This window comes from Syngnathus scovelli, chromosome 6 (genome assembly GCF_024217435.2).
Source record: "Syngnathus scovelli strain Florida chromosome 6, RoL_Ssco_1.2, whole genome shotgun sequence".
In the NCBI taxonomy this organism is placed as follows: Eukaryota; Metazoa; Chordata; class Actinopteri; order Syngnathiformes; family Syngnathidae; genus Syngnathus; species Syngnathus scovelli.
In genome coordinates, this window is record NC_090852.1 from 2,217,965 (window position 1) to 2,233,361 (window position 15,397).

Consider the following 15,397-nt stretch of genomic DNA (forward strand, 5'->3'; position numbering starts at 1 on the left):
ATTTGGAAAGTTTCAACAACTGAATGGAACCCTAACCCTAACTTTTCAGAGTCAAGGAAAGATAAAAGGTTTAAACAAAGTTAATAATTCTAGTCTACATTCCAACAATCATACGATCAAAATAATCTGTAAACCCTAACATTTTGCCTCATTCAAATCATGCAAAAACTGTCTATCACATCTTAATATCTGAACAAGCTAATTGGTAATGCCACTGCTAGGCGCTAAACTTGCATGTGCTGCCACAACTCGTACGTAAATGTGTGTATTGCATCAGCAATGAGCTGCGTGATACAAATTTCCACCATGGTTACAAAACTTCCCCACTAACAAGCAGCTCTGACAGGCCACCTCGTCAGGCCACTATATTTCCCCCCACCACTATTACAGTACATTTGCATTTCGTCAACAAAACATGCAGTAGGTGTGAGCAGCAAGCAGGAAGCACAAAACAGTACAAGTAGAAAAGTTAAATAAATGGTCATTATTATCAACTACTCTCGACTGTATTTATACAGCACTTTAAAGAAACCACTGCTACATTGACTTGGTTGTAGAAGGGGCAAAATTAAAAGAACAAAAACACAGGTAAAATTATAAATTTATGATATGAACAGTAAAAAAACACAAAAATAGTAAGACCAAAATGAAGACTCATGCTGAGTCAAATGCCAAAGAATACGGTCATCACTCACTACTTCGCAGTTCATTTATCGCGGCCTCAGTACATCGTGGGTTTTCATGAAAACAAATATTGCAGATATATTCAGTGCATCACGTTTTTTTGCGGCGTCACTTGGAACGCAGGGCTTTGTCTGCCCATATGACTTTACAGCACACTATTGGCCGTTGATTGGCTTAGAGCTGTAAGAGCAGCTCCAACCAGGCTTTATCGCAATCTCCTGCTACGTATCCACTCCTCCACTTTGTTTGTGTCAGCAGAATCAGCAGCATCTCTGATTCGCGCTTCGCTTTGTTGTCACAAATGAGGCAGGACAACCAAATGAAACACCGGCTCTGTATTTGGGTAAAGTTTAAAGGAAACAAGAAGGGCTGGAATGCCTGCAGAGAAGGACTACGAGGCAAGCTGACGAGCCGGTCAGCGAGCTCGTGTTGTGCATCATCAAAGCAGAAGGGCATAGCAAGCTAATTAAAAAATATTTAAACATACAATAATGTATTTTAAAGTATAATAAAGTGTTTAAAAATAAATTATAGAAGTCTTGTGCGATGCCCTCGCGCTGGGCTGCGGGGACGCGTCAGCCGGTCAGCACGGCAAGAGCAGAGCGGAACCGTGACACGATTACACCTTAAAATGTTTAGGAAAGTGTTTAAAATACAATAACATATTTAAAAGTACTATAGAGTGTATGAAAATAAAATTATAAGTCTACCTGCAGATGCCGTCGCGCTGGTAAACAGCACGTCGCAAGACTGTTGAAATAAAAAGCAATAAATTTACTTGTCAACTTGAACATTTTAAAGTGAAACACCCACAATCACAATCGAATAGAACCTCTGGGAGTTCTTAAAAATGTTCCCTTTGTAAAAAGTCAAAAGATAGCACCAAATGTGAAAGAAAATTCCAGTATTAATCTAAATACTACATTCCTGCAATTCTACTGTGTAAAGTTGGATACGCTCCTATTTAATGTGGTTCCAGTCAGATGTCTGTGAAGTTATTGATCACCCAAGCATTTAATTAACATGTTAAAATCACACGCCGTGTCATGTTTTTACCCAGTTGTTGTCCCGGGTGTTAATCGGATCCTCTAGGACAGGGGTGTCAAACTCATCTTTGTTGCGTGCTGCATCATAGTCATAGTTTCCCTCGGAGGGCCATTATGGCTGTCAACGTCTTCTATATACACATAGGCTACACAACAAACTGATGAATAACTAGTTTTGAAATAAGAGACTAGTAAAAACTGCTCAAATATTTTAAAAAGACGAATAGTAATGAAAATCTCTACCAAAGTCTATTTTTGAAAAGTAAAGACGATTTGTAATTTGAGTAATGACAAAGTTGGTGCAAAATTTGTCTTCGCGGGCCACATAAAATGTGACGGGCTGTATCTGGCCTCCGGGCCTTGAGTTTGACACCTATGCTCTAGGACACATGTCAAACTCAAGGCTCGGGGGCCAGATACAGCCCGACACATTTTATGTGGCCTGCGAGGACAAATTGTGCATCAAATTCACTATAATAGTCAATACAAAAATTGCAAATTGAGTTCACTTTTAAAAATCATCTTTTTAAAATATTTGAACAGTTTTTACTAGTCTCTGATTTAAAAACTAATTATTCATCAGTTTGTTTTGAAGCTTATATTGAATATAATATGAGGCGTTACATACATTTATTTGGGTTGACAGTCATAATGGCCCACCAAAGAAAACTATGACTTTCATTCGGCCCGTGACAAAAATGAGTTTGACACTTCTGCTCTAGGACAAGGGTGCTAAAGTATGACCTTTGTAAAAGTGCCAAAAGTCGAATTGGCATTCAAAAATCCATCACTCCTGTTTTAAACTATGACTGCAATAGACTTTTTTTTTTTTTTTTTTACGTCTTTATGCCTGCCAAAACACATCAATTTAGATCGACAGGGTGAACCCCTTTTTATCACTCAGGTTGTAACTGGACGGGATTAATGGAGCAGCAAAAATAGCTAAATAATAATATGAATATCAGCCATGTGTTGTATGAGGTCTGCATTAGAATATCAAAGCCTCTTGTATGATGTTTTCATATGCTCCCCAAAGTCAGCTAGGATCGGTTCCAGCTCACTTGTTAGTAATAAAAAAAAAAACAGAAATGAAAATTGACTAATGAATTCCTTAATTCCCATGGAAAATGTCCATAGTTTTCCCCCATCAAGTAAAAGTTCACCAAAATGTTCCTTCCTTTGTGGATGAGAAGTAATTCCTTGGAAAAAAAAGTAAGTTACTGGTAATGCTCATTCTCTTCCAGAAGTGGCAACTGCCATGGTGTAGCAATGTGGTTGGAGTACCACCTAACCCGGGACATTACAGTAAGCGTGGGCTTAACTGATCCAATCAGTGAAGAGGTATGTTGCAGGTTTATTTTTTGACTATGCGCTTAATATATAGCCGTGGGGGGAAAAAGTCAAGAGACCACCATGTTTTCTTTAATTTCTTTAAGTTTATTTTGATGTCTGGTGTCACAAATAGTGCTATCAAGTGACTGACACAAAAAACTGAATGGCTAAAAGCACCTGTTTTAGCAATACATTGCCAGGCTTCTAATGTAAGAACTTACCAAGTGATTTTGATCATTGTCAAGACAATCTTCGGAAAATGTCTCTATCAGCTTTTAAATTCAATTGTCATGAGCTGTTTTTGTTTTCTTTGATGTATTTTATTTTACAAGGCATTTAAAATGAACATTAAACTGAAGTCACAAAGAGGGTCTGTTATTTTTCCGTCACTGTATGTTGGAAAATTTAACTGTTGAGTGTCACCTGTTGCAGGGCCACTGTGAGTGGAGTCGCCATAGTAAACAAGGAGTATATTTCTTCAGATCGGGATGGGAGAATTCTGCCAATAACAGAGCTGCTTTGTTTTACAACTTTACCTTTGAGCCCAGTTCAGGAGACATCAAGATGGAGTTCAATTGCAAGTCTCATTGATATGTTTGAATTAAAAACTTTTTACAGTTATGTATTTGTTCACAAAGAATAAATTGGCTGTCGTGTCGACTCTGAAATATAAGCAGCAGAGGTGGGCGTTGCGTCAGTACTGACTGATTATGTTTTTTAGTCCAGAAAGCAAGATATGGCTTTTGTCTGTCGAATGTCTTTGAGCAAGTCCTTAGTAGTACTAACCCTTTGGGCAAGTCCTTAGTAGTACTAACACTTTGTACTGTAATTAGGTTTCTGTCAATCAAAAAATGGCTTGTAATAATTCTGTAAGGTTCGTTGATGAAAGTAACATTTCATTTTAATGACTGACAACTCAAAATTTGTTTTGTTGTCGAATATGTCGAAGTGAATGGAGCTGGGCGACCAAATGCAGCTTGGACCAGGGTTTATTGACAGAACTCAAAATACAGACTATAGATGCTTGAGTAGGGACGAAAATAATTGAACAGAAAGACGAAACAAGACGAGAACAGACAAGCAGCTAGAAAAACAAGAAGACATGAGACGCAAACAACCCGACGGGAGTGAGGGGCAAACAGGACTAAAATATAAGACAGCTAGCGAGAGGCAGGTGAGGGTGATAACACTGATTAGGGCACATGAGGGGAGGGGTGAGCACACAGACACGCAAACTGAAACTATGACAACATTAAAACAAGGAAACGAACTGTGACAAATCTTGACAGTACCCATATCATTCATTGATTGTACTACCAGACTGACAAAGACTGCTGCTGAAATATAAATGAATTGGTTATTTTAATTTTAACTAAAATGTCAGAAGGTGCTGCATGTTTGTGGCCATCGGAGTTCTGAACGATTTCTACTGCAATAACATGATCCCTTTTGGTAATTTATAGCTCGTCGACACAACTCAACATAATTTTCACAAATGAATAGACCTGTTCTTCCTTAGATGAAAGTCTATTGCTGCCACACCAAGCAAACAAAACAAATTCAATATCACATACGTCAAGTTTAACTCCTACTGAAGATCATTAGCAGCTACTATGTAATTACACTTCTATTATATTATTAAAACAAAACAAAGCCAAGTATTTTTGAGAGTGGGGTGTTGTGAATCACTGGAATGATAGTGAGGCACAGAGTTGAATGTATGTGATTTGGAGTTTCAAGCATCTGTTAGTGTGCTGTTTTCCAACAAAATCTTCTCTCCTGGCTTGAATGCTGGCATCCCCAGGTATGGACAGCTGGCACATCGGAATGCATCACCAAGGTAACACTGAAAGAGAGCCAAGACACTTTTTATCCCACACAAAGGCATGACAAGTACTGGGTGTAGCGCATGACAAAAGTTATGCGCTACGTTAGTATTATCACATTTTGGAAGTAACTAATATAACAAGATACTCAACATGTGTCTGTAATACAGTGGTACCTTTACTTACAAACTTGATTGACATAATGTATTGTCTACATTTGCTATGAAAGGCATTACAGTATGGATTTAGTGCACGAAATTTACAGCAATGAATGATATTTTTACATACTGGCAACAGTGGTACCGTTACTTACGAACTTAACTCTTTGTATGCCAGCGACGACAATACTCGTCATTGACAATGACGCAAGATCCTGTCGATGAGTATTCTCGTCAACTTATTTTTTATCAATGGGTAGATATTATCTACCCATATCTACTAGATAAGACTCCCGGCCACCTCTCGACATAAAATCAAGTCTACAGAGCATTGTAGTGGTTAACTCTGACCACTTGATAGCAGAGTTGCTCTTGCTGGCTCATAGAGAGGTGATGTAGAGTGTAAGCCAGGGGTGGGCAAACTTTTTGACTTGAATTGGGTTCTAAATTTTGACCGGGGGGGCCGAACCAGGAGCAGATGGATGTAGTCTTTGTGTGAAGTAATATAAATGACATTTAAACCCAAAAACATGCTTGGTAGGCCAATTGAGCACTCCAAATTGCCCCGAGGTGTGAGTGCGGATGGTTGTTCATCTCTGTGTGCCCTGCGATCGGCTGGCAACCGGTTTAGGGTGTCCCCTGCCTAATGCCCGATCGATGCCTGCTGGAATCAGAAATCAGAAAACCTTTACTGTCATTCTACATAGTACAATGAAATTGGAGACCTCCATCCAGTGCATGAGGTAGATACGAGTAACATAGTCAAGTAAACGACTAATAGAAAAGTAGATGAATAATCGGAAACAGTAGTGCGGACAAAGTGCAGTAGTAGTGCAGGAGGAAAGTGTCATCAGTGTCGGCTGGAGTTGAGGGCGGCTATGGCTTGGGGAAAGAAACTGTTTTTGAGTCTGTTTGTCCTGGTCTTCATTTGCCTGTAGCGTCTTCCAGAGGGCAACAGGTCAAACAGGGCGGAGCCAGGGTGGGAGCTGTCAGCTGAGATGGCCTTAGCCCTGCTGAGGCAGCGGGTAGTGTAGATGTCCGTAAGGGAGGGGAGAGGGTGGCCAATGATCCTCTGGGCTGCCTTCACCACTCTCTGCAGCTTCTCCCTGTCAGCGGCGGTGGAGCTGCCGAACCATACTACGATGCAGTAGGTCAGTAGACTCTCAATGGAAGATCGGTAGAAGGTCAGCAACAGGTCGGTGTTGAGGTTGTACCTCCTGAGGGCTCTCAGGAAGTGTAACCGCTGCTGAGCCTTCTTGACGATGGTGGTGATGTTCTCTGACCAGGAGATCCGGTCAGAGATGTGGACGCCCAGGTACTTGGTGCTGTGGACCCTCTCCACCTGCTCGCCGTTGATGAAGAGGGGAGTTGGCTCAGGGCTGTGCCTTCTGAAGTCTATGATGAGCTCGTTGGTCTTCTTGGTGTTCAGAGCGAGATTGTTCTCAGAGCACCAGTCGACCAGCTCCAAGACCTCCTCTCTGTAGGCTACCTCATCGCCATTGGAGATGAGACCGACCACAGTGGTATCGTCGGCGAACTTGACAATCCGGTTGTGGTTGTGAGCCGGTCTGCAATCGTGAGTGTAGAGGCAGAAGAGGAGGGGGCTCAACACACAGCCCTGTGGGGAGCCGATGCTCAGCGTACGGGTGGAGGAGAGGCGGGAGCCAACTCTCACAGCCTGGAGTTGGTTGGTCAGAAAGTCATTAATCCAGGCACATGTGAGAGAGGGGAGTCCGAGAGTGTCCAGCTTTGTGGTGAGTCTGTCCGGGAGGATGGTGTTGAATGCCGAACTGTAATCCACAAAGAGCATCCGGACATAGCTCTGCTGCTGCTCCAGGTGGTTCACCGCACAATGGAGGGCTACGGCGATGGCGTCCTCTGTGGATCTGTTGGTCCGGTATGCAAACTGGTGGGGGTCAAGGTGTGGGGGAAGATGATCCTTGATGTGCTGAAGAACCAGCCTCTCAAAGCACTTCATGATCACCGGAGTGAGGGCCACTGGTCGGTAATCATTCAGGCTAGAGATGGCCGACTTCTTCGGCACTGGGATGATGGTTGAGGTTTTCAGGCAGGGCGGGACGGTTGCTAGGGCCAGGGAGCGGTTGAAGATCGTGGTGAAGGTGGGGGCGAGCTCCTCAGCGCATGCCCTCAGCACCTTGCCGGGAACCCCATCCGGGCCTGCGGCCTTTCTGGGATTCACTGCAAGGAGCACCTTTCTGACCTTGTGCTCCTGAACAGTGAGTGGAGTGATGTCAGAGCTGGGTGGGGGAGGGGGCAGGGCAGGGACAGGGGAGCGCTGCTGGGATGTTCCAAACCGAGCAAAGAAGCTGTTTAGCTCCTCTGCCAGCTGTGTGCCTTGGTCTTCGACTTGAGCAGCACTGCCCCTGAAGTTGGTGATCTCCTGGATGCCCTGCCACACCTTACGGCCGTTGTTGCTGGACAGGTGGGACTCGATGCGTTGTCTGTGGTCCGCTTTCGCCCGTTTGACTCCTCTCCTCAGCTCAGCTTTGGCAGCGCTGTACAGAGCTCTGTCTCCTGACCTGAAGGCGGTGTCGCGGGCTCTGAGGAGAGAGCGGACCTGGCTGCACATCCAGGGTTTCTGGTTAGGGAAGACCCGGATGGTTTTGGTCACAGTCACATTGCTGGTGCAGAACTGGATGTAGCCCATAACTGTGTCTGTGTGTGTCCCCAGCTCCTGGTGGTCGAACAGGTCCCAGTCTGTCCGTTGAAAACAGTCTTTGAGTTTGTGGAGTGCATCCTCAGGCCAGGAGGTGATGGTCCTTAAGGTGGGTCTGAGTTTGCGTCTGAGGGGGGTGTAGTCAGGGAAGAGCAGGAGGGACAGATGGTCTGATTGCCCGAGGTGGGGAAGGGGGATAGCTCTGTATGCATGTTTGATGTTGGTGTAGACATGGTCCAGGGTGTTCTCACCCCGTGAAGCACACTTTACGTGCTGGTGGAAATTCGGCAGTACAGTCTTTAAGTTGGCCTTGTTAAAATCCCCCGCTCCAATGTGGAAGCCATCAGGGTGAGCCCGTTGTTGTTCACTCACAGCTCTCAGCAGGAGAGAGAGTGCCGTGCTTACGTCAGCGTCGGGTGAAATGTAAACAGCAATGACGATAACAACAGCTAGCTCCCTCGGGAGGAAAAAAGGCCGGCACCTGACTGCCATGTACTCGAGGTCCGGACAGCGGTGGCTGCCTACGATGGTCGCATTGTTGCACCAGTTATCGTGCACATACATACAAAGCCCCCCACCTCTGCGTTTACCGGAGTCCAATGTTCTGTCCGCGCGTAGCAGGGAGCGGCTTGCTAGCTGCATGCTAGCATCGGGGATATCCGGGCGCAGCCAGGTTTCGGTTATAATAGTCACACAACAGTCCCGGACGTAGTGGTTTCCCGTGAGCTGTAGACCCAGGTCATCCATTTTATGCAGCAGGGATCTGGTGTTGGAGAGAAACAGGCTCGGGAGAGGCGGCTTGTGCGGTTGTTTACGTAGCCTTTGCATTAGGCCAGACCGACGGCCTCGCTTTTGCTTCCTCTCTCTTCTTCGCCTGCGTCGCCTCCCAGACCCGACAACAATCCACGGAGACCCCGGCGGTCTCGCAATCTCGTCTGGGATGTTGTGCTTGCGGTGAAAGTCACTTGAAATAGGTATCCGTGATTGGTATCCAATGTCCGTGAGCGAGTGGAAAGTGTACTTGGGATTCCCAGTACAGAGTGTGCCAAAGAGTGAAAATAAAAAAAGATAGTCAAAGAAAAAAGAGCACTGGCGTGGAGAGCCGTAAGCCGCTGTGTCCGTGCGCACCGCCATCTTGTTTGCCAGTGAGCTTCAGCACACCCGTGACCCCCGTGGGGACAAGCGGTACAGAGAATTGATGGATGGATGGATGGATGGATGGATGGATGGATGGATGGATGGATGGATGGATGGATGGATGGATGGATGGATGGATGGATGGATGGATGGATGGATGGATGATGGATGGATGGACTATCAGTGATTCTCATTAAATATGACACTGTTATTCTGAATAACTGTTTCCATCACTTCAGCGCCTGCAGGTCAGATTTATGAAAGCTGAAGCGAAATCACATCAAACGGCAAACATTCTGACCAAATACATCATCTTGAAGAATCAGTGAAAGAATACATCTAAATAAAGTAATGAAGAAATCAAAACGGCAACATGGTGATAGATATCTGAAAATCAGAGCAGAGCTTTAACTCACAAATACGTGCTGACAGAGGTGAGGAAACGGGAAACACTTCCTTAAAGTCGGCCTTAAGAACTTTAAAAGTTAAGATTAGTCGCAAACAGGTGATGCATCAATGTCCTTGACCATCCTATATTGTTTGAAAATGAGAATGGTCGCTAGTTTCAATCCCTGCTATTTGTACATATTATTTTCAAAATGCTTTATTTTATTTTTTTTTACAACAAACTAGAGAGACTCCTCTTCATTTTCAGTAGAAACAGTGTTGTTGGTCTCCCTTTTTTGCTAGTGCATCATAGTCTGGAGTAAAATTTGGTGTGGCAATTCTTAGGATAGAGCCGTGATAGGTGTTGGTCCGTTAACCTAGATCAGGGCTTTGTTGATGTTCATGTGGCTGAACGTCTGCTCACACACGTAGGTCGAGCCAAATTGTCCACTCTTTTTTTAAACACTCGGCACTCAGTGTCCACCTTTCTTTTTCTTGGGCCACTCATTTTAATGAAAGGATTCCAGGGAAAGGTGTGTGGGTGGCTTTAGCGTAAAACTGTATCTGAAACCTCAGCGCGCGAATTACGAGCATGCTGACGTCACAGCCCACACTCGGAATTCGGCACTGATGGAAGTAGAGCGCGGAGTGCGCAGGGTCCGTACTACTGAGTACGTACACGCCCTTGTGAGTGTGCACTGAGCAGGCGTTTCCCCGTCTACTGTGGAAACGCAGTCATTGCAGGGAAAATTACCCCAAAAGAATGTTTTAATAATACAATTTATTCAGGTTTGGTGGGCCGGATTAAACGGCTCTGTGGGCCAGATGTGGCCCGCGGGCCGTAGTTTGCCCATGCCTGGTGTAAGCCCATCTCACAAGGGAGAACAATGGAGAATGCAGTTGTAGAGTTATGAAGGAAGAAGTCCGAGAGTGTGTGAAAATGGCAAAATGGAAGCAATCGGCTTTCAAGTAGCTTACAATTACAACTATTGCTCCTCAAGATAGCGGGAGAGCAAAACGATGGAGCGAATTCAGAGGAGTTGGCTGTGAGTATGCGACAGACATGGAAGTCCGCTTCAAAAGCCACCGGCGGCTCAGGCATACATGTATTGAGTGGCAATTGAAGTTTTGGAACATTGGGGAAACGGAAGCGATCGGCTTTCAAGCAGCTTAAAATCGAGCAAACTCATTCTTCGTGAGTGCGGTAGAACAAAACGAAGTGAATTTAGAGTAGGTGGCTGTGAGTACGCAATAGACACGAAAGTCCGCATCACAAGCCACCACCAGCTCGGTGCTTTGTCCCACAGGTCGAATTAATCGAATAAAAGTATTCTGATGCAGAATACAGTGACGCACAAATACATCCCTTCCAAATAGCAAAACATGCACATGCATTGAGAGCACCCACGCAAACATCTCTGTGAATAGCTCAAAATGTGTAAATAGCTTGTCAAATGTGAAAATGTTGCTGTCTGTGCACGTTATCAAATATGTAAATACATGTTTTTTGCCATCGAAAACACATTTTCGTTCATGTTTTATTGAAGGGAAGGGCTGCTGAAATGTTAAAAATATTAGTGTCAAAGACGCAGTTGTGCAGAAAATACGTCTTACACAAAAACCTCATTTTCTCCTTATTTTGTCTGAGATTGCTGATTTGAGTGAAACCAAGCTATCTTCAAATGATAACTAAAGAACGGCAAAGTTAGAATCATACTTTTTTTCTAATTAAAGAAGAGGGTCCAGTCTTTCATTTGGTATTACCCGTGTATATACAGCCATAGCATACAATAATCTGTAGGCCTAAAGATAGGCATCAGGAACCTATGGCTTGCGAGCCAATATGGCTCTTTTGGTGACGTTATTAAAAAGAATACATTAGTACACTCAAAAAAATCATTGGTCTTGATTAAAATACATGTATTTAAATGCATCTAGCCTATGTTTTTTTTTTTTTTTAAATGGTTTGGCTCTCACGGGAAATTATAGTGGAGCCTCGGTTTTCGACCACAATCCGTTCCAGAAAGCTGTTCGAGAAGTGAATCGTTCGAATTCCGAGTCATGTTTTCCCATTACAAATAATGGAAAGAAATGTAATCAGTTCCAAGCAAAAAAAAAAAAAAAAAACCTTTTTTTAAGCATTTTTTTCATTTGCACATTTTTGTCCGATCGCACAATTGCAGCGCACCGCCAAACGCGCAACCGTAGCGTATCGCCGACCACGCAACTGCACCGCGCTGGTCGCATTATTGTGACAGAGCTGAAATTTAGAAAATATTTTAAAAGCCCTGATGTACTTTCCAAAATTTAAGTGGACCTCAGTGCGCAGGGAGCTTAATTTGGTCCGATCGCCCAACCGCAGTGCGCCGGGCGCTCACTGTCGATTGCTTTAGGAGCGTCTTTGTATTTTAGGATGGCTTTACTGCTCCCACTTGCTTCCTTTGGAGGCATGATTAGAATTGATGCAATCCTCAGAGTAACGAGAATGTAATAACGAACGGAGTCAGTTGGCATGCGGGTCCTCTCGGCTCATCGCGAGTTTCGACAACCGAATTTCGTCCGACATCTGAAGCAAAAAAAATCTAAAATTTACGTACTTAATATTTGTTGAAGTATTTGCACAAAAGTTATCAAACATTTACTCATTATTATTGTGTGTTGTGTTAGTTTGACAAGAAAAGAAACTTAGCAAAAAAAAGTCTAGTTGCCTTGTTCCACAGGAAAACGGCACTCAACACGCTTCGAGATATCTACCGTAATTTCCGGACTATAAGTCGCGCTTTTTTTCATAGTTTGGGTGGGGGGGCGACTTATACTCAGGAGCGACTTATATATGTTTTATTTCACAAATTTTTACTTGAGCATTAAGTCCACTTACTTACAAGTATAGTTGACCACTTCCCATGTTATTTTTAGTATAGTTGATCACTTCACATGCTTTTATATCTTTATCTTGAACATATTCAAAACATAAAAAATAGAGAAAACATCAAATAAAGCAATTAACACTTTAAAGCACCATATCCAAGTCCACTGTCTGCTGTATGTACACTTGCTCTATTTTTGCTCCTTATATTTATTATTATTATTTATTATTATTTGGCCCATTCTCAGCTCTTTGTTTGTGTTTGTCACGTTAGCATACCTATCGTTTAGCCTGTTGTTGCTATTTAATGAATTGGAGTGACACCGATGGTTTTATAAACATGTTATTCATGTAATAGTTGTCCTTAATCACTCTATATGTTACGTCAGGCCCGTTCTCAGCTCTTTGTTTGTATTTGTCACGTTAGCATACCTATTGTTTAGCCTGTTGTTGCTATTGTTTAGCCTGTTGTTGCTCGTTCATGACTGTTTTTGGTGTGGGATTTTGTCGAATAAATTGCCCCCCAAAGTGCGACTTATACTCCGGAGCGACTTATATATGTTTTTTTCACTTTTTGGGGCATTTTATGGCTGGTGCGACTTATACTCCGGAGCGACTTATAGTCCGGAAAATACGGTAATCACAGCTAAGGACGAGTCAACGCACGCACGCACGCACGCAATCATAATGCACTTACACTTCCACAGGCGGACTTTGGAAGATTTGTCTGCTGTCCTTTACTCTCCTCCAGTTCCTCAGCCAGGCCACATGTGCTGCACAAACAAGCATGAGACATTACTTTGAAGAGTGGGTAGAGGATAACACAGTTCAGACATCGTAGTATTCTAATAGTAAGGTCCAATTTATTTAGGTTTAAGGTTTGACACATCCTTGTTCAATGCTTCTCAAAATCTGGGGCAGGATATGGTATATTGTAATCAGAAGGTGGGTAGTAACTTGATAAATTTACTGTTACATTAACTGATATTGATAGAGTGGTAAGAGGAGTGGAGGGGGACTCGCTGTGTTTGTGAACACTATATGGTGCCATCCCGGACACGTCAGTGTTAAGGAGTAACTCTGCTCCAGTGACTTGGAGCTGTTGGTGGTTAGCATGCGACCATACTACCTCCCGAGGGAGTTTTCACGTTATTGCTATAACTGTGTACTTCCCTCCCTCAGCTGTCGCTGCTTCCGCTACGAATTGGATCCACTCTATTGTTTCTAAGCTTCAAACTCAGCACCCCCAATCCCTCCTCCTCATCTCCGGGGACTTCAATCATGCTTCCCTGGCCTCTTCCCTCCCCACCTTTACTCAATATGTCAACTGCCACACTAGAAACAATAGAAGTTTGGACCTGTTGTATGCTAATGTCAAGGATGCATATACCTCCCCCCCTCCCCCCACTTTGTCGCTCGGATCACAACCTCGTCCATCTGGTCGCAGACTACACCCCGGTGGTAAAACAGCGTCCAGCTGAGAGGAGGTCTGTGATGTTGTGGTCTGAGGAATCTACTGCCAGGCTCAGAGACTGCTTTGAGAATACAGACTGGGAAGCTCTCTGTAGCCCCCATGGCAGTGACATTGACAGCGTGACCCACTGCATTACGGACTACATTAATTTCTGTGTGGAGACCACTGTGCCCTCCAAGTTGGTCCGGTGTTTTCCCAATAACAAACCCTGGGTGTCCTCCGAGATGAAGGCTCTGCTTAATGAGAAGAAAAGAGCCTTTGGTTCGGGGGACGTGGTGGAGCTGCGTAGAGTCCAGAAGGAACTCCGGCTGAAGATCAGCCTCCCTGGGGAGGTGTTCCGGGCATGTCCCACCGGTAGGAGACCCCGGGGACGACCCAGGACGCGCTGGAGAGACTATGCCTCTCAGCTGGCTTGGGAACGCCTTGGGATTCCCTGGGATGAGCTGGATGAAGTGGCTGGGGAGAGGGAAGTCTGGGAGGCCCTCCTAAAGCTGCTGCCCCCGCGACCCGACCCCGGATAAGCGGAAGAAGATGGATGGATGGATATTTTATATTGTATTATTTCATATATTCATTTAAATTCAAATTAGTCAATAAATAATGTGAACATGTAGCATAACATGAAAATCTAAGTGAACGTGTTGTGAAATATATCATTTAATATATTAATTTAAATTTAAAATATATTTTATTTTTTAGTTACAGTCAATAAATAATTATTCAGCTTCATACTCCAGGCTGTTAGGATCCTGAACTCTCTCCCCCCTCCACCCTCGGCTGCATAACGTCCTGGCCTTTTGGGCCACGTTGGGGCTGCTCTATAATGCTTGATAACTTCGAGGATGAACAGCAAAAGATCAGATATTGTTTTGGCAGATCCATCCCGTTGACAATGTGCTTCCTTTAACAGAAGTTTGGCGCGCTTCCTTGACAGGCGATACTGCTGCAGTTTCGGTCACGTGACTTTAAAGCGATACGCGCACCAACACAGGGCTTCGCTATATGAGCTCCACACGTGCAGACACATCGGTGTTGCCCGACCCATCACTACTTGTCAGCATTTTAAAGCAATATTTGAATTTAAATATTTTTATTACTTGAGTATTTTTGCTAAGACTATTACTCTGTTGTATTGAGCAACATTCTGCAAGCTACTTTTATTTTCATTAATTACTGTTTGCCTGATCTCTGTTTTGATTTCCCTGAGAGACTTCCGCCTTGGGTGCCATCATTCCCTTTTGCTCCAATCCAGAACTACTAAAGATTTTGTGCGGCAAAATTCACATTTTGTGCCTCGTTAAAACACATCAAAACTGAAACAGACTCAAGCAACCAGGACAAAAAGCGAGACGTACACTTGCGCCTTTCTGATTTAAGTGCTCTCTGAGCCTGTATCTTATGTCAAGCATTACTCAAATCTCCAGGAATTCAGTCTTTTAAAGATGTAACCCCAGACAGGGCAAGTAGCCCAAGGTGGCACAAATCCCCCGCAAACTCTCCAGCGTCCCACATGCAAGACAGCTGATGCGTAGAGTTTGTCATGGAACTGTTCAAAAACTGAGCACTTAAATCAGTTGCTAGCTCATCGGAATACGCAAAATATTTTAAAAAATTAAACAGCCAATAGAACGAGTGAACAAATTACAACTCATTCGTGCCCAGCACTTGTATACGTATGTATATTAGGGATGGAAAAGTTGACTAAATCCACAGTTTGGTTCGAATCTCTGTTTTGTGGTCATGGTTTTCGGTTCAGTTTGATACAGTTGGAGTTTGTTCAGTAAAAAAGTGAAAGAATTAACACACAAAG

General features: G+C 43.8%; 2 protein-coding genes across 6 annotated transcripts in view; one reads left to right on the forward strand and one right to left on the reverse strand.

Moving 5' to 3' along the window:
* The window catches only part of prmt7 (protein arginine methyltransferase 7), a 28,248-nt gene extending 24,513 nt beyond the window's left edge, over positions 1 to 3,735 (forward strand). For all 3 annotated transcript variants that reach the window (XM_049723047.2, XM_049723048.2, XM_049723049.2), the window contains 2 exons: positions 2,975 to 3,071; positions 3,495 to 3,735. In XM_049723047.2, coding sequence (XP_049579004.1) covers positions 2,975 to 3,071; positions 3,495 to 3,653 — 256 coding nt within the window. In that variant the 3' untranslated portion in view covers positions 3,654 to 3,735. The remainder of the gene's footprint in view (positions 1 to 2,974; positions 3,072 to 3,494) is intronic.
* Positions 3,736 to 4,033: 298 nt separating this feature from the next.
* Positions 4,034 to 15,397, reverse strand: part of ciapin1 (cytokine induced apoptosis inhibitor 1) — an 86,181-nt gene continuing 74,817 nt past the window's right edge. For 2 of the 3 annotated variants that reach the window (XM_049723104.1, XM_068650950.1), the window contains exons 8-9: positions 12,811 to 12,886; positions 4,034 to 4,908 (exon numbers count right to left, since the gene is read on the reverse strand). In XM_049723104.1, the coding sequence (XP_049579061.1) occupies positions 4,798 to 4,908; positions 12,811 to 12,886 (187 nt within the window). In that variant the 3' untranslated portion in view covers positions 4,034 to 4,797. The remainder of the gene's footprint in view (positions 4,909 to 12,810; positions 12,887 to 15,397) is intronic. The other variant, XM_049723106.1, reaches the window with a different exon arrangement.